Source organism: Gobio gobio (genome assembly GCF_949357685.1).
Source record: "Gobio gobio genome assembly, chromosome: 2".
NCBI lineage: Eukaryota > Metazoa > Chordata > Actinopteri > Cypriniformes > Gobionidae > Gobio > Gobio gobio.
This window is the reverse complement of record NC_137098.1, coordinates 16,925,138-16,943,936: the sequence shown is the minus strand read 5'-3', so window position 1 is coordinate 16,943,936 and position 18,799 is coordinate 16,925,138. Positions and strand designations below refer to the sequence as shown.

At 36.3% G+C, this 18,799-nt stretch overlaps 1 protein-coding gene across 3 annotated transcripts in view; it reads left to right on the top strand.

Moving 5' to 3' along the window:
• Positions 1-18,346, top strand: part of mpdz (multiple PDZ domain crumbs cell polarity complex component) — a 151,253-nt gene extending 132,907 nt beyond the window's left edge. For all 3 annotated transcript variants that reach the window (XM_079810729.1, XM_079810731.1, XM_079810730.1), the window contains 11 exons: positions 1,162-1,245; positions 1,343-1,536; positions 2,325-2,472; positions 6,213-6,299; positions 7,344-7,413; positions 7,494-7,531; positions 11,857-11,979; positions 12,122-12,226; positions 13,843-13,931; positions 16,768-16,891; positions 16,970-18,346. In XM_079810729.1, coding sequence (XP_079666855.1) covers positions 1,162-1,245; positions 1,343-1,536; positions 2,325-2,472; positions 6,213-6,299; positions 7,344-7,413; positions 7,494-7,531; positions 11,857-11,979; positions 12,122-12,226; positions 13,843-13,931; positions 16,768-16,891; positions 16,970-17,116 — 1,209 coding nt within the window. In that variant the 3' untranslated portion in view covers positions 17,117-18,346. The remainder of the gene's footprint in view (positions 1-1,161; positions 1,246-1,342; positions 1,537-2,324; positions 2,473-6,212; positions 6,300-7,343; positions 7,414-7,493; positions 7,532-11,856; positions 11,980-12,121; positions 12,227-13,842; positions 13,932-16,767; positions 16,892-16,969) is intronic.
• The last annotated feature ends 453 nt before the right edge of the window (positions 18,347-18,799 follow it).

Here is an 18,799-nt window from a genome sequence, read left to right as displayed (position 1 = left end):
AGACTGCGCTGAAATTGTGACTGATTAACCAAAGAATCCACAGTAAAATGTACCGAACAAACAAATAATTATCTCCTGAGACATTCACATTGTTGAAAATAAATAACCACTTTTCTAGCATTAGGATCCTTAGGAAGGTAATGTTATTTTTAGTCTCTCCTTCTCACTTCACTATAGTGCCAGTAGGCGGGGCCAAAGACACGATGATGTAGAAGTAGGCGTGGATCTGATTCTGCAGAGGCACTATTACATCATAATGTGACAAAATCCGAAACTAGTCGTTTTCTGAGCTTGGTTTCAATAAAAACTAATTTTGGACTAACGAGGAAGTTTTGAGAAAATTTGATTTCTCAATTCATGACCCCTTTACATTTTAGTCAAAACTTATACAAACCAAATGGTCTCCAAATTAAAGTTAGGATTGAAAGAAAATCCACTTGATGTTGTTGTTATTGTCAATTAAACCTAAAACTTTTAAAAATAGAAGTGAAATAAGGGTGAAATAAAATAAAATATTATTACAAAAAAAACTTTTGGCAAATAACCTTGGCAAAGAAACCTTGGCAAATATTATAATATTATTTTAATATTCCTAAAATAAAGCTGACCTGATCTCGCATTGCCTGACAAATTATTATTATTATTATTATTTTTATTTTTAAAATAAGCCAAGACCTTCCAAATATATAATTATCTTATATATCATATCTAAGGTGATATAACACACAACATAAGATGAAAATGACCAAGTAAAAATGAATATATAAATGAATATGAAGAGATAAATGCAGAAAATAAATATAGAGATAAATAAAAGATATTGAAAAAATTACACATAAAAAAGTAGGACACAGATGCATGTTTGCTCTCTCATGGAGTACCTGCCTGACCTTCAAGACTTGTAGACCTCCAGAGTGACTCTTTGCATGCACTTAAGAAACATAGTCGTGAAGTGTTCCCTCTTTAAGTACATTTAAGTGGCCTTTTATTTCATTCATATATTATCTGTTTTTATAGTTTTTACAAACATATTATTATATTTTAAGATTTGAAGTACACTACAATTGCACATTCAATACAATCAAGCACTCTTCTTTTTCACAAGGGTTTAGAAACTCATTTATAAGAATATATATAAAGACTGAATTTGTCTATGTTCAGGGAACTATAATAATTCATGAGGTGTACGAGGAGGGAGCCGCCTCTAAAGATGGCCGACTGTGGGCAGGAGATCAGATTCTGGAGGTAAAAGCATGACCATCATACACTCTTCTTACTAGACTAGTCTTGGTTTCATGTCAACTTCTCTTGCTCCTTCTTGTAACTCATTCTCTCTCAACAGGTGAATGGTATAGACCTTCGGGTGGCGACGCATGATGAGGCGATCAATGTTTTGCGCCAGACTCCGCAACGTGTTCGTCTGATAGTCTTCAGAGATGAGGGTCAGTATAAGGAAGAAGAACTGTGGGACGCATTGACCATTGAGCTTCAGAAGAAACCAGGCCATGGTCTTGGACTCAGCATCATAGGGAGAAGGTACTAGAACACTAGTTGATGGTACTAATCAGTAAAGTGTGATTTAAGGTAAATAATAAATAATTTGGATGTCCACATATCTTTGCCCATTGAGCAGAATTGCTCTCCATATTATATCCGTACGGAACGCAGTTTCCAGATTTGCCGTATAACATTAAGATATACTGTAATTCCCTTTGTGAAAAAGAAGTACACTTTTTAGTACTTTAAAGTACTTTTTATAAAAATTATATACTTAAGTACAAACTGAATGTGGTTTATATTAAACACAATTAGCTGAACTTTGTGTTTTTGACCCTCTTAAGTAGGACTTAAGTACATCTTTATATGTAAATACATAATTGCTTCTATTGTCTTTGAAAAATAGTTTTCGAAGTGTACTGCTGAATGTACTGACACGCATTTATGGTAAACTAAAATATACTTTAATGTAATTTCTGTTGAAACTTGTATGTCATGTATTTAAATATTTTTGTAATTACACTTTTGTAATGATAAAGTTGCAATTTAGTACATTAAAATATTTTAACTTTAAATGTAACATTAAAAAAACACACTATAGGTACTTTACATGTGCTTTAGTAAATAAGTCAACACATCATAAGTGTCTTTAAAGCACAGCAAAAGATTATTAAAACAAAATTGTACTTAAGTGTGTTAAGAAACATAGCCATGACCGTGTACTTAAGAACAATTAAGCACACTTCTTTTTCATAAGGGTCCATAAATGAATATTCAACTCTGTATTCCCCATATTTGCTAACAGTGATCAACTATCTCTGTCTCAGGAACGACACAGGAGTCTTTGTGTCAGACATTGTGAAGGGTGGAGTCGTGGAGACTGACGGACGTCTCATGCAGGGAGATCAGATCCTTTCGGTTAATGGGGAGGACGTTCGTTCAGCCACACAAGAGTATGTGGCCTTGCTGCTCAAGGTGAATGCCAGAGTCATTATGTTAAATGGGTGCCTTTCCATTTTGGCAAAAGTATTGAAAGATATAAAACATTCAGTCATATCTGGCATACCAGTGGGTGATCTAATGATATATATATATATATATATATATATATATATATATATATATATATATATATATATATATATATATATATACACACACTACCGGTCAAAAGTTTGAGGACGGTAAGATTTTTTTGTTTTTGAAGAAGTCTCTTCTGCTCACCAAGGCTGCATTTATGTTATTAAAAATACAAAAAGCTGTAATATTGTGAAATATTATTAAAATGTAAAATAACTGTTTTCTATTTGAATATATTTATTCTATTTGAATGTCATTTATTCCTGTGATGCAAAGCTGAATTTTGAGCATCACTACTCCAGTCTTCAGTGTCACATGATCCTTCAGAAATCATTCTAATATGATCATTTGCTGCTCAAGAAACATCTATGATTATTATCAATGCTGAAAGCAGTTGTGTAAAACATTTTTTTTTAGGTTTCTTTGATGAATAGAAAGTTCAAAAGAACAGTATTTATCTGAAATAAGCCGCGTTTCCACCGAAATTACCCGGAACTATTTGTACCAGGAACTTTTTCTCCCCCAGACCTGCTACAATCTGCGTTTCCACCGCGGTCTAAAGTACCGGGGAGATTAGGCAAATTAGTCCGGTGACGTGGGAATGCGCGCGACTGCTTCTCCCAGTCACCGACGGACAGTAATCACTTTTGCGCGATACTGTTTGCAACAATAACAAGTGTAGGAGATGCAAGCAGCGCTGCTTTTGCTGATTATGTACACACATTACCAACACTGTTTATTTAAACATGCACTTTCACCTGGTTTGACCATTTTAATGCAAAATGGGATGATGGGCAATCCAAAATCTGAATGTGTTGTAATAGCTCAATTCCAAAACAAAACATTTTCTATAAAAGGATAATGAGGTTTCAGTCATGACAGATGTGTGAAAAGTTAATTGAATGAAAACAATAGACTGAATTAAGCAGTTGAAAGATTAGGTACTAGACTGCAAGTATTTTATTTTTTATCACAATAACATCTCTTAACATTCACAAAAAAAAAAAATTCACATGACTAGTATTACAATATGCTTCATTAAATGCATAATTTTAGAGACTTCTTCCTCAAATTTGAAATGAAGCAGGACCACACTTATGGCTTCACTTAAGTTGTGGTTATAAGTTATTATACTACATTCACATAGTTATACATTTAAAAATATAATATTTGGGTTTTCTAGATATGTTTATGTGCATATTCAGAAAGACTTGCGAGCAGCAGCCCTTTTATTTGCTTCCTACACTATATGAATACAATTAGAACGTGGTTATATAGTTAGAATGTGGAAATTAAAGACACAGTGACATTTTACACATTTTACTTTATTTTAGACAGATTAGTTCTTACAAAATTAAAATAAAAGTGTGCAAAGACAAATAAATTACTAGAACAATAAAATGAAAATATAAAATGTGAAAACAACAATATAAAAAAAAAAGTGTATTTTTCAGTAACCTGTCCAAGAGCTGTGCCAACATGTACAATATATAAAGTACAAGTGTGGTAGAGCAAATGCTTCATTCAAGCGGCTGGTCATTGTGGCTACTTCTTGAACGACTGGACAAACTGTCCAAGAACAGACAGAAACCCGGTCTGAAAGTCCCTCTGCTTTCTTCCGCTTCTGACTGGTGGAATGCCAGCTCTTGCCTCCTCATCTCTCCTCGGCCTGGCTATCCAGTAACAGCTGCATATATTGGTCAGTTCTTGTCCATGCTGCAGGACGGCCCGGTTAGCCTCCTCCATGTCCCTCAGTGCATCAAAAAAGTCAGTCCTTTTTCCTTTTCACTAAGTAGAAAACTTGCACAGAAACACATGGAAATTAATACACAAGGCAACCATGAAACAATAGAAACCATCAATTAATTATTTAAAGTGTTTTCACTACAAATAATGAACAATTGTTTGGCCAGCTTGAACAATGCCCAGTGTGCAAATTTTATCATGGGCAATTTAAGTTTACAATTAAAAACAACAAAACCATTAAGGATTACACATCAGTTTTTAAATATATACACATTTTTGTCAGCTTTATAACGTACTGGTGACCGCGGGGGAAAACACGCTGGTCTCCGTTGCCTGCGATTCATCAGGGCCACTCGTTACGTCTGGAAAAGCACGTTGAAAAAAGTTACTGCAACGTGTTTAAACACTGCAACGAGTTTAATAGATGATACCAAGATGATATATTTACCTTCAACCCACTCGGATTCCTGGATGGTTTCCAACAACGCACTAGCCGAGTCTTTCGTTACCGCTGCCCTAGAAAAGGACGGTCTGTCCCAGCAACGCTTCCAGGCGGTCATACCACTTGTTGATACGCCGGTCGGAACCGCTCCGGTTGTTATGATCCTTTAATTTCTTGTAATCTTGTCTTAATTTCTTCAATTTCTCTCTGCACTGTTTTCCAGTGTGACTGGAACCAAGTCGATATCTTCAGGTAACGTTATACCTTTTCATTACGGGTCGCCGTTTCCAGTTCCCGCTGGATGTCCTCCTCCGCATATATGCTCAATAAAGCCTGAACCTCGTCGTCGGTCCATCGGTCGAATTTATTGTTGAACTCCATTGTTGCAAAAAAAATATTTACTGAACGCAAAACCCACAGAACTCACCTCGCAAAAGACTTGTAAATATGGCGGTGGAAAAAAAAATAGCTGCGAGAGCTCAACCAATCAGCATGTTCAGCGCCCAAGTCCCACCCCCGAAAGTTCGCGAACTTTTCAAAAGTCCCACCTCGCAAGCAGGGCCGCAAGGCCGAGTTCCCCCCCAAAGTTCCTGGTTCCGGGGTAAAGTTCCTGCGGTGGAAACGCGGCTATAGAAAGCTTTTGTAACATTGTTCTACCATTCAAAAGTTTTGGGTCGGTAAGATTTGTTTATTTTTTTGGGAAAGAACTTAAAGAAATGAATACATTTATTCAGCAATGATGCATTAAATTGATATAGTGACAATATAGACATTTATAAGTTTGCAAAAGCTTTATATTTCAGATAAATGCTGTTCTTTTGAGCTTTCTTTTCATTAAATAATCCTGAAAAAATCCTTCTCAAGGATCATGTGACTCTAAAGACTGGAGTAATGATGCTGAAAATTCAGCTTTGAATCACAGAAATAAATTGCATTTTAAAATATATTCAAATAGAAAATAGCTATTTTAAATTGTAAAAATATTTCACAATAATACAGTTTTTGCTGTATTTTGGATCAAATAAAAGCAGCCGTGGTGAGCAGAAGAGACTTCTTTCAAAACATTTTAAAAATCTTACCGTTCTCAAACTTTTGACCGGTGTATATATATACATAAATATATATAAGTTGTATAGTTTTTTGCTTAAACAACATAAACATGATTTTAGAATATTTTTTTGTATCATTGATATACTATTGTAGTTTTTCTTAATATTTTCCATTAGATTTCATTTAAAAAAAAAAATCACTTTAATTTTAGTTTGTTTTTTATTTACAAAAATGTTTTTGCATTACTTTAAAAAAAAATATGCCTACATAGTTTTTATTCACTTTTATTTATTAGTTTTAATTTTAGTTATTTTAGTACTTCAAGTTAAAGCAAATGAAACTGAGAAATGTTGCCTTGGCCACTATTAATCAAATAAACTGATTTGTTTCCCCTCAGAATTGTGCTGGTCCAATCAGATTGGACGTGGGTCGTTTTAAGGCGGGGCCTTTCCACTCGGAGCGCCGTCTGTCTCAGAGCAGTCAGGTCAGAGACAAATCCACACAATGCAAAACTGAAGATCTGGCCCTTCGCACAATTATTAAACACTCGCGCTTGTGTTTTTGTTGTGCTGGTGCACACCCTGATATCCAACTAATAGCTATGAAGTCAGGATCCCAAAATACATTCTCACATGATTTATTTATTATGAAATTAATCATGAAGCTAATTCAATTTCAGATGTAATGCAGCTCTACAGGAGACAAATAGTGTAACTATTCAGCTCACTTCAGTTCAGTGATGATGTCGATGTTGTTAGTGTCATTATCCAGCTCAATTCAGTTCCATTTTTCATCTGTCAGTGCAGTTAAATTGATAATATTACTGAATATTAATCGTCTTTTAAAACCCCAACTGAGCAAGCCACAATAAGCAAGTTTATTCTTGAAGACTAGTTAGATGTCAATCGGGTCTGAAATTTGTCAAAGCATCTGTGAATAGTCAGAGCGGGTCTTACAAGTGCGCACACCACTCTTATTTTAATATTATTCGATTTTGAATTTTATTTTATTTTTCCATTTTTAATTTTCACTTAAACTTTAGATTGTTATAGTAGTTTTTTGGTAATGCTTTACAATAAGGTCTCATTTGTTAACAGTAGTTCATTTATTATTTAATATAAACTAACAGTGAGCAATACATTTTTCACAATATTTAATAATCCTTATCAATGTTAGTTAGTAAAAACACAATTCTTCCTTTTTAATGTTAGTTCACAGTGCATTAACTAATGTTAAAAAATACAAAATGTAATATTTAAAGATGTTGAAATCAACATGAACTAACACTAATAAATGCTTTAGAAGTATTTTTCATGGTTAGTTCATGTTATCTAATGTAGTCAACAATGTTAACAAATGAAACCTTGTTGTAAATTGTAGGCAATTTTTTTAATGTGCAATGTAGATTAGTCACCAACTACAAACATAAAAGGCGGCGAGCTAGAGTCATGTTGTGCACACGTGGCCTAATAAAAAATGTTCAGTGGTGTGTTTTCATGTGTGAAATCTCTCTCTGTTTTCGGTGCAGATAAGCGAGACGGGCAGCAGTAAAGTCACTCCTGCAGCTATACAGGGCGATGCAGAAAAAACAAATGAATGTAAGAACAGTTTATCTGCTAAACTATATAAATATTCTGCTTTATTCTTGATTTCCAACCTTTCCTTTCTTGCCTTGCAGTGCTGGATAAAGATGTCAGGACAGTTGAATTTTTGAAGGTCAGTTAAAGTGATTCAGTCTTAAAGCAACAATATGTAATTTTTTGCCGCTAGAGGTCGCGTATTCAAAACAAAGGTGTAGCTTGATGACTCCTTGATTTCACAGAGCTTTTATTATGCTGGAAATGACTGCTTCCGCTTCTTCCGCTCATGCATATGTGGGGTGATGCAGCACTGTTTTATCATATTAGATACGTTTGAATGTGCCGAAAGTTATGTTATAATGCTACTCTGTGCGTTCGCTCGGCGGCTATGAGACAATTGTTGCACACTGCAGTGAGCTAGATTGATATTAGGAATGGTAAAACATGGTACTTGCGGTAAATCAAGAAAATGAGATGCAATAAGACTGTGTTGAGTTATATATCAATGATTAGTTTTCTGTTGATAAATGTATCCAAACAGTTGCTCGCCTATCTAGTAAAACACACAATATATTAAAGCGTCTTTGGTGTTTCCATGGTTTCTACAAAATAAAAACGGAAATCGAGGGTAATGCGGGTATGATGTCATTGATAGGCGACGCATGGACAGGTCCTGTCTGTGTCCTGGTTAAAATGGCTTATTTCTCTGGATTTAAATAATGTTGGAAACATTTGGGATAATGTAAGAACACAAGTCAACAAAATATATAACATTGTTCTAGTGGTTTTTGGATATTTTAATCCGAAAATCTTACATACTGTACCTATTCACACAGAGAGACAGTTCACCAATGAGACAGTTCACCAATGAAATGAAATCTGTCATTTTTTTTCTTTCCGTTGTTTTTCGCTTTCAAAAAACTCATTGACCAATAAATAGCAAGATATTTTGGTTCATACGCCAGGAAGTGATATTCCAATAAGGCAGCAGCAGCATCCATTTATTATTTTAATAAATATACACTGAATATGTTATTACTGCATACTGCATATTTTGCACATAGTGTAAATAGCCTCTGCCAAATATTAAAGTTTAAGATAAATATAACATTTTGTGTGAATAGGCCTTTAGGTCAGTGTTGTTTTAGTATCATTGATATACAATTCTAGTTATTATAATTTTATTTTAGTTCTTCAACTTTAAATGATAATGAGAAATGTTGCTATGGTAACGAACTGAAATAAAATAAGTTTGAAGTTTCATTTAATTTTATTTCAGTTAATCGGTTTATAGTATTTTATTTTAACTAAAGAAAATGTTTTTTTATGGCTTTAGGGTATGTTTACATGACAGCAATGTGCTACAAATGGAAAAGTTTTCCTTTGCTTTTTTTGTGTAAACAACATTGTAAAAACGATCCCAGTCCACGCGGATCTGCGGAAACTACTAAAAACGCAATATTCTGCAGCCAGGCCAGTAGTTGGCGATGTCACTTTGTAAAAAAACATTACGCGCCTATAGACTGAACACATAATATGCAACATTTATGTTGTTTACTTGGGTGCGAGACCGGTATCCTTTTCAAAACCTTGCACTTTGAAACCTGTTTTCAAAATCTTGCATATTTCAGGCACCTAAAATACCGTTGTCATGTAAATGAACAGCCAAAATGCATAAAAAGTTTTCTGTTGAAAACGGTGTCGTGTAAACAGCCCCTCAGTTTTAAAGTTGGCATTAAACAGAAGTTGCAATAGTCTTTTCTTCCCTATTGTGATGTATATCTGAGTGAAACGCTTCTGGAACAAGAACAAATATTGGGCAGGAATTGATTGGATTGTTGGCAGGGCCAGTACAAGCTCAACTGCCACTCTAGGCAAAACACCATCACGTCATTTCTGATAAAATTGCACTAAAATAAAAGCATATAGAAGCATGTTTTCAGATTTTTATTCTGCAACATTAAAAACAAATCAGCACCACTAGTGCAATTGCAAATTCTGTTCTAAATTATATAATAAGTAGCCTATATGTACTGGCCTGGAGTAGCCATTGGAAGATTTCCCAGTGGGCCGCTGATAAATTGGGCCGGCAGCAGTACCACTTTGACACACGGGACGCGGAAAGCACAAGTCTCTGTAGTTTCTAATGAATGACATCATTTATTTTCAATGAATGACACACGGAAAGCGGCAAATCAGTGGTAGTCTCTGTGTGTGCATAGCTCTTCGTAGCGGTTATAAATATTATTAATATCAATATGGCATCCCAGCAAACTTTTTTCTGACGGCAACGTTGTGTCTCTGGCCAAAAATAGCCGCTGTAGAACGGCATAAATCGGGAAACATTTAACATTACATTTCCAAAAAATGCATTCAGATATGCTCAACATACGTCCAGTCAACTTTCATTTTGAAACCATAACCACCGGACGTATCGGAGGGACGTCTTTTCAATGGTCATTAAACGTCCAAATGTTAGCTGGAATATATAAATATTACACACACAATAAGGTGAGCCACATAACTTCTCCCCCGCTTTCTCTCACATGCACATGCATAAGCCTACCTTTCAGAAGCACGTGTCTGGCTTTAAAATCATTAACCAGCAGTAAAAGTAGTCCTCTTTTGTATTCATGTTGCCTACGGATAACTCTTTCTTTTCTTTTTTTTTTTTCGTTTCGATGATATTTTTGGATGTACATCAGGGAGTTTTTCATGTAGACTGATGGGCGCTCTAGTGTGGGGCTGGATGGGCATGGGCTACTAGAATGAAGGAAAGTTAATTTAGATTTAGAATAACTACTGGAGTGATAACTTGATGATGGAAGTAAAATTATAATAATTAAAAAAATTAAATGGGGGAAAAAAATCTCTTTTATTCTTGCCACCCTGACTGTGCTGCTGCCCTAGGCGGTTGCAGTTCGCCTATAGGCACGCGCCGGCCCTGATTGTTGGAAGGTTGTGGTTTGCTATTGGTGACAGATGTAAACATGTCATCAGAGAAGAGAAATCTGCAAGAAAGAAGGGAAGTTGTAAAATGTCTGCAAAGTTTTAAAGATCAAAGTGCAGTTATTGTCTCCTAAAATAATTGACTTGTAACTGCCGTAACTATTCGTCAGCAATTCCAGTCTCACTTCCTCCACAAGCCTTCACAGGTTTGCAACACATTTGCATAATGTGCACTTATGGTTTTTCATTGGCGAACAACGTCTACTTTTACCCACCCTCAAACACTGTAGGTGTAGCTGAGGCCTGGAAGAGTTTGGTTCGTGTTGTCGACATTTTGAGAAGATGTTTGTTTTCTATGCTACGAAAGCAAATCCACTTTCATTGCACTTTTAAAGGATGAGGTTGATACGGTAAAACCGACACCCTCATTACTGTTCATATCACTGTGTATCAAGTGCTGAGGAAGCCTCCAGAGCTGAAATTCAGACATGGTAATGTCCATTTTGTTTCCGACAAGCGCTGTAAGCGATAGACCTATCAAAACAGACTGGGCTGTCTGACCAATCAGAGCAGAGTAGGCTCTTGGAAAGGAGGGGTTTAGAGAGACTGGATTCTTGATCGAACATATAAGACATTGAGAAATTAGGTGCAGCAATGAATATTAGGAGGAAAGTAAAGTGTTTTTGACCCTGGATGTATGTAAACCTATTGTAGGAGACCTCCAAAACAAATGAGCAACTTTCAAAATAGCATAATAGGGGCATTTTAAAGGTCCCATGACATGAAAATTTCACTTTATGGTTTTTTTTTAACATTAATATGAGTTCCCCTAGCCTGTATATGGTCCCTAGTGGCTAGAAATTTAGATAGGAGTAAACCAAGTTCTGGTTATCCTGCTTTGCCTTTGAGAAAATGAAAACTCAGACGAGCCGATCTGAAATCTTCCCTGTATGTAGTCATACGGGGAAAGGTAACCCCCCCTTCTGCGTACTATCATTGCTCCTGCTGCACCCACGGTACGGCTGCAAAGTTCCTTGATTATTACGCAGGAATGAGAGTATAGTTCCTAGCCAAATCGGCCTAGAAAATCGCAACTTTTCATTTTCTGTCAGCCTACACGATGTAACTACAGAAGAGTCAAGTTTTAAATGGGAAAAATATTGAAAGTCTTTGGTAATATTTGAGCAAGATGCTAACGATCTAATCAGATTCAATGATCTATGCTAAGCTATGCCAAAAGTGCTACCGACAGACTGAATGCAGAATTTTTGAGGGAGTTCAAAAGTTTTATTTTGCTTTCTCTCTCTCTCTGTGTGTGTGTGTGTGTGTGTGTGTGTGTGTGTGTGTGTGTGTGTGTGTGTGTGTGTGTGTGTGTGTGTGTGTGTGTGTGTGTGTGTGTGTGTGTGTGTGTGTGTGTGTGTGTGTGTGTGTGTGTGTGTGTGTGTGTGTGTGTGTGTGTGTGTGTGTGTGTGTGTGTGTGTGTGTGTGTGTGTGTGTGTGTGTGTGTCCCAGGGCCCGTCAGACTCTCTGGGCATCAGTATAGCTGGAGGAGTGGGCAGTCCTCTGGGGGACGTGCCCATATTCATCGCCATGATGAACCCCAGCGGCCTCGCAGCACAGACACAGAAACTCTGGGTACGTGAGTTGAAGATGTTAGAAGATTATTAGTAAAAAAAATATATATATTTTTGTCCACCAATAAAAGATCTGATGCACTGAAGCAGGTGTGTATATTAGTGAACCACAGTCTCTCATGTTTATTAACTGTGTGTGATAGATTGGAGACAGGATTGTGTCTATCTGTGGAAACTTAACAGAGGGAATGACTCACAATAAAGCCGTTTCACTGCTGAAGAACACGACAGGCATCATACAACTACAGGTACACAACGACACATCACACAAGCTCCCGGTACACCAGTAGTGCTCGACCCATAATATCCCTTGTGAAAAACAAGTTCACATTAGCACACTTTTATAAAAATAAAAATACGAATTATTATAGAAATATTATACTTTAAAAAGAATATACATAAGTGCAAACTAAATGTAATGTTTTCTGACACTGCTGGCTATGTAAGTATTTAATGAATTATAATTTCAACTTATATTAAATGCAGTTAGCTGAACTTTAGAAGGCTTGTTTGACCCACTTCTATTATCTTTGTCATTGTACTGCAGAATGTACTGAAAGCATTTATGGCAAATTAAAATATTTTAATGTAATTTCTATTGAAACTTGTGTCATGCATATAAGTACATTTGAAATTACAAATTTTTAACCCTTTAACTGATTTCTGAACCGTACGGTAGACATTACTTCCAGTAAAAATTCAGTCAAAAGAAGGAGATGCAACAAAAATCTTCTACAGCTCTATTGCTCCACCCCCTGTCTGCTTTTGGCATGGTTTTCATGCGACAGCATCAGTTTGCACACTTCAGTCGGTCACACAAAATAATGAAGTTGCTGATCGGTCATCAAATAATAGGGTCAAACATGATATCAGTTAAGTAGGGAATCAAACCATAATGTTGTAGTTAGTAGGGTGGAGTCTTAACAATAAAAATGTGGCAAAATATAAGAGAAATAAGGAACACCTGTTATTTTCCCAAAAGATGTCTGTAAAGGGTTAAAATATCCAGATAGTAGGACAGACTGAAGTGTGACAATAGAGCCTTCTGAGAGTGAATTATGAGGATGTCCTTGGGGATATTTCATTTTTTTCATGAAGCAGACAGTAAAAAAAAAAAAAAAAGGATTTTAAAATCCAATTGCCTCAATGGGCAGGGCTGTTTTGGCAGCAAAAGGGGGACCAACACAATATTAGGTCATAATGTTATGCCTGACCGGTGTGTATATATATATATATATATATATATATATATATATATATATATATATATATATATATATATATATATATATATATATATATATATATATATATATATATATATATATATATATAGTACAATAAATGTAAATTGTGCTAACATTGTTACAGGTATGTTTATTATTCAAAAAAGCTCATAAATTACTCAAAATATAAATAAATATTTACCATAAACTGACATCTCAACCATAGAGTAGAGTTTTATATATTTTAGATAAAAACAAATTTTTTTTACAAAAAACCGCCTGAGGTCATTTTTTATATATATATATGTTCAATAATAAGAATTTTAAGAATTTTTTTTTTTTATTGGCTCCTTCTAGGGGTGAGAGTTAAAATAGCAATTTAGTACATTTTAAATATATAAACTTTAAATGTAATATCAAATAACACACTAGTTAAAATTATAATCAAGTATTAGTATACATGTGCTTTAGTCAACACATTAGTCAACACATCAAAATAAGTGCACTTCTTCAAAGCATGACAAAAGATGATATTTATCTAAATAAGGAAAACACTGAAACATTAAAGAATAAAAGTAGTCTGGTAAGTATGTGTACATTGGGAATTGCATTTTCTCACATAAGTGTGTTATTTGTAGGTAGTTGCTGGTGATACAACAGTAACTGGACCCTCAACAGAGCAGACAACAGGACTCACAGCCACCAGCATTTTTCATGATGATCTGGGGTTTGTACACACACACACACACACACACACACACACACAAATCTCTTCCAGGATCTAAAATGAACACTCACCAATAAAAATTGGCTTTGGGGAGTAAATTAAATAAATGGTTTATATGAAGTTGTAAGAATGATAATCTGACCATTGTTGATGTACACTATAAAAAATTATTTCTCGAAGTTGTAAATAAAACAAAGATTATTGGAGTACATTTTTACAAAGAAATATAAAGTCAAATTTTTTCTACTTCAAAATGTCATGTTTAATTCATTGTTTCTTTGTAATTATTTCTGAAATGTACCAGCAATATCTGAGTGAGAATAGTTTCAAAGTAAATCTGACAAATTTTTCAGTGTAAAAGCAACATAAGCGATACAAGTTGAAGACAAAATCATGACGTACTTAGCATTTTTGTGAAAATGTGACTGCAGGTTTACTGAGAGATGGAAACACGTGTGAAAAAGTTTTTGCCCTCATCTGTTTTTATACATACATTTGTATACACTTCATATTATCAGATTTTCAGCCAAAATATGTTAGATATAACTTCCTGTAGTTTTGAGTGTCACTTCTGCAGAAGAATTCTGGCCCAAATAAACAAGACACCAAACTTCTGGGCAAATCAACTTTTTCCGGGCATTGTATGAGACAAGGCCATAACCACCAAAGACATTAAGGGGGACAAGTCCCGCCCCCCCCCCCCCCCCCCCCCCCATCCTGGCCAAATTTGCCCATTGGCCCCTGTCCATCGTGGCCTCCTTATCATCCCCATACATACATATACGATTGGCTTCATCACTTTGTCTCCTCTCCACCAATTAGCTGGTGTGTGGTGGGCATTCTGGCGCAATATGGCTGCCGTTGCATCATCCAGGTGGATGCTGCACATTGGTGGTGGTTGAGGAGATTCCCCCCTTCTATATGTAAAGTGCTTTGAGTGCCTAGAAAAAGCGCTATATATAAATGTAACAAATTATAATTATTATGTTACATTTTTAGCCTGGTCTGCCTCAGGTCTAATGGTGCTCGTCAATGTCAAAAATGATTGAGGTGGCCAATCAAAGTAGGCGGGGTTTGTGTTCTTTTTTGGCTTGTGCACAGTCTTCACACAGACAAGCGCGTCAATCTATCGCTTAATGCCATTGCGGAGACTCTTTCCAGTGAAATCACGAAACAAAATGCACACAAACGTGTCCATGCTCTTAATATACAATCATTGAACATCTTTGATTTTAATGGAGAAAAAAACGATATGAGGGCGGATTAGAACCTATAACCTTCGACACGGTGTACAAAATTTCTACCACCAGACCACTAAGGAATTTGAATGTTTGCAGCGGATCTATGTATTTATTCACTAACAGGAAGAATCTCGAGACTAACAATCAGTGATGGGAATAACGGCGTTACAGATAAACGGCTTTACTAACGGAATTATTTTTTTCAGTAACGAGTAATCAAACGAATTACTGTTCCTCCCGTTACAACGCCGTTAGCGTTACTGAGGGTAAAAAAGCGGCGTTAGTCGCGTTACTATAATTGAGCTCACTGAAGTGCTTTTCATCCGAACAGGCTCTCTGTCAGTCGGACCTGCAACGTGTGTGTGTGTGTGTGTGTGAGTGTGTGCGCGCGCACCAGCCATGCTTGTTGGGGGTGGGTGCGGTGGTGCACATAACTGATGATGATTGGTGGGTGGGAGACAAGGTTGAAGTTGATAGGTTGAGTTCACACCTATTTTTTTCACGGTCTATGGTTCACACACACACACACACACACACACACACCAATGACGCACACGCATATGCACATTCAGCGATGGTCCAACGACTTCAAAGGTAGCTTTTGCAAACTGGAAGTATAAGCGCTACTTTTCCCTCGCTGAGGTGAAAGGTAAGAATATTTATGTAACATGCAACTTATGCCCAGGAAGAAAGAGTCTCTCCACGCCGGTGGCAAGTGATTCTGAAGCGCCTCACATCATCATATGCCACAAAATTAGTGGCTAAAAACCCAGGTGATAACGTGAGCTCCACTACCAAAGGAAAGTATAGTACTGATAATATTTACACAATATTTACACTATAGTAGGCCTACTGATAATATTTACAATAATGCATTGAATTTGATAGGTGTCTCTCACATTGTCCCACAGCAACATTACAATAGAGTACATTAATGTACAATGTTTTATAATAATAATTTATTCTATTTAGTGTCCAATTCATTCATTTAACATATCTAATATTGGGGGCATCCAAGTTATTTGACATATTTGAACATTTGAAAAAAAAAAAAAAAAGTAACGCAGTAATTACTTTCCCTGGTAATTAGTTACTTTTATAATGATGTAACTCAGTTACTAACTCAGTTACTATTTGTAAGAAGTAACTAGTAACTATAACTAATTACTTTTTTAAAGTAACGTGCCCAACACTGCTAACAATATATTTGAAGCAAATTAATGCAAATATTATTTGCAAATTGTCCCAAAATGATTATTTCCCCAACTACAATTAGACCTAGAATTTTGTTCACTGTTCTGTTTCTTTATGCTTTATAAAAATAAAAAAATTGTTCATGTTCAAGACATGGTTATGGCCTTGGTATGAGAGACTGAAAGTGACCTGCACTCTTTAACAAAAAATATTGCTGTGAAATTGAAATAAAATCAAATGTATAGTCCTAACTTTTAAAGTCAGTTACATAAAAAGGTAAATTGATCAAATTTGAATTTTACTTTTTAACTAACTACTTCAAATCATGACTATAAACTCTATAAGCTATAGACTCAAATCTGTAATCTATGAACTCTGTGCTCTTTATCTGTTTCATCCAGTCCTCCGCAGTGTAAGGGCATTAGTTTGGAGCGAGGGCCTGATGGACTGGGCTTCAGTATTGTGGGTGGATTTGGCAGCCCACATGGTGACCTTCCCATCTACGTCAAAACCGTCTTCAGCAAGGTAACGGTAGAAGAAAAAGAACAAGATGCCACAATTACAGATGCATTGTAGAAGCATCATCTCATGTTTGTGTCTCAGGGGGCTGCGTCAGAGGACGGCCGTCTGAAGCGTGGAGATCAAATCATCGCAGTTAACGGTCAGAGTTTGGAGGGCGTCACTCACGAAGAAGCCGTCTGTATTCTGAAGAAAACCAAAGGAACCGTCACACTCACTGTGCTGTCATGAACACACACAGAACTCGTTTAATAGGCTTGTATTAGGTCCTGTAGTTGTTTTAAACACTGGATTACACACTTAAGAATGAATTGTGCCCGCTCATAGCATTGTTTACTGCTAGTTTGTGGAGAAACCAGCAGACTACCACAATCTGCCATACTATGCTGGGACTTTACAATCGCATTTGTGCTTTAAAGTTCAGAAAGGGCACACAACTGCATGGCCGGATATAATATGCCTGGTTATGACATACTTCTCCTTCGTTTGACAATTCCTGCTGCTGTGATTGCTAAAAAATGCACAAATATTTATGTCCTGTTTTGTTAGAAAACTGGGTACAAATTGACCCCCTATGGTTTCCATGCAATTTGCGAAAAATTGACACTATGAAAAACACTGAAGAAACACTAAAAACACAACAACAAAAACTATTGTAGCTTGTCAAAGTTAAAATATGCATAAAATATGATATAATAGAAAAGAAATGGATGGTAATTACATTTGTGTTAACGGTAATTTGACCCACATATTTTGTTCAAAATTAGCTGCACAAACAAAATTAAAAACACAAAAAAAGTTTTTTGTTGTTGAAATGACTACTTGTAGTGGCTATTTGCACACTGAGGTGTCTAACAATATTTGTACTTAGTGTAGTGTATACTTCGGCCGTCCACGCGCTGCCCACGCGATGTAATTTTCGTCAGGAGGGTTCGCAGACGTCAATTTCCGAGACTGCGTGGACGGTGCGCGTACAACAGCGCATGCGCAAGAGACAGAAGTGTCACAAAATTTGTACTGCGTCTGAGCATGTGTCAAACTTGGCCATCCGCGGTTGAGTATACTTTGAAGGCTGTGCGGACACGACTGCGTGCGAGACGCGTCTGGATGCGGAAAATGTCTACCCAGGACTTAAGTACAAACATTATTTGTACTTAGTGTAGTATTTATCTGCCTCATGTCGGGGGGTAGTTTACATGACAATGTACTTAAAAATGTTTTTCCCTTTGCATTTTTGATTCGTTTCGTGTAGATGACAATGTCAAAGTGATGCCTGTTCACACAGATCCGCAAAAATGCTGTATTAAGTACAGAGGCGCACACCATGATGACTAGCCCCTCCCCCCCCCAGTTTATTATACAAATATAACAATATATGTTAAATAACAGTTGTTATATAAATAAATGATTTATTTTAACGTAATTACAAAATTATTATAACATCTCAAATATGGAAATAAAAACATTTTTTTTTTTACAGTCTATGGTTTTTGCATAATGCTTGATGAGTTTGATTGACAGCTGTGTTAGGCAATTAGGTGTCTCATGTATGTCGCGCGGCTCGGGCCTGTGAGTTCATGAAGTGTGCTTACCTATTCACTAATGGCTCTTTTCCACTGAGCGGTACGGTACGCATTTATTTGCGTTTCCATTTTCAAAAGTTGTGACTAGTACCAAAATGGCGACCCGTACCATACCAGGAGGATCGACAACGCAAGAGGTGCCATTTTTAAATCACAAGATTCCAAAACAATGTTGCCGCGTTATTAACAGCCACATGCCGAGAAGCAAGAACAAGATCTGCTGTAAGGCCTCCATCGTTCTTCTTCGCGCGCACGAATGAAGTCAACCGATGCTTTCCGTCATACACCACTCCTATCAATTACTACTTTCCGGCATACACCACGCCTATCA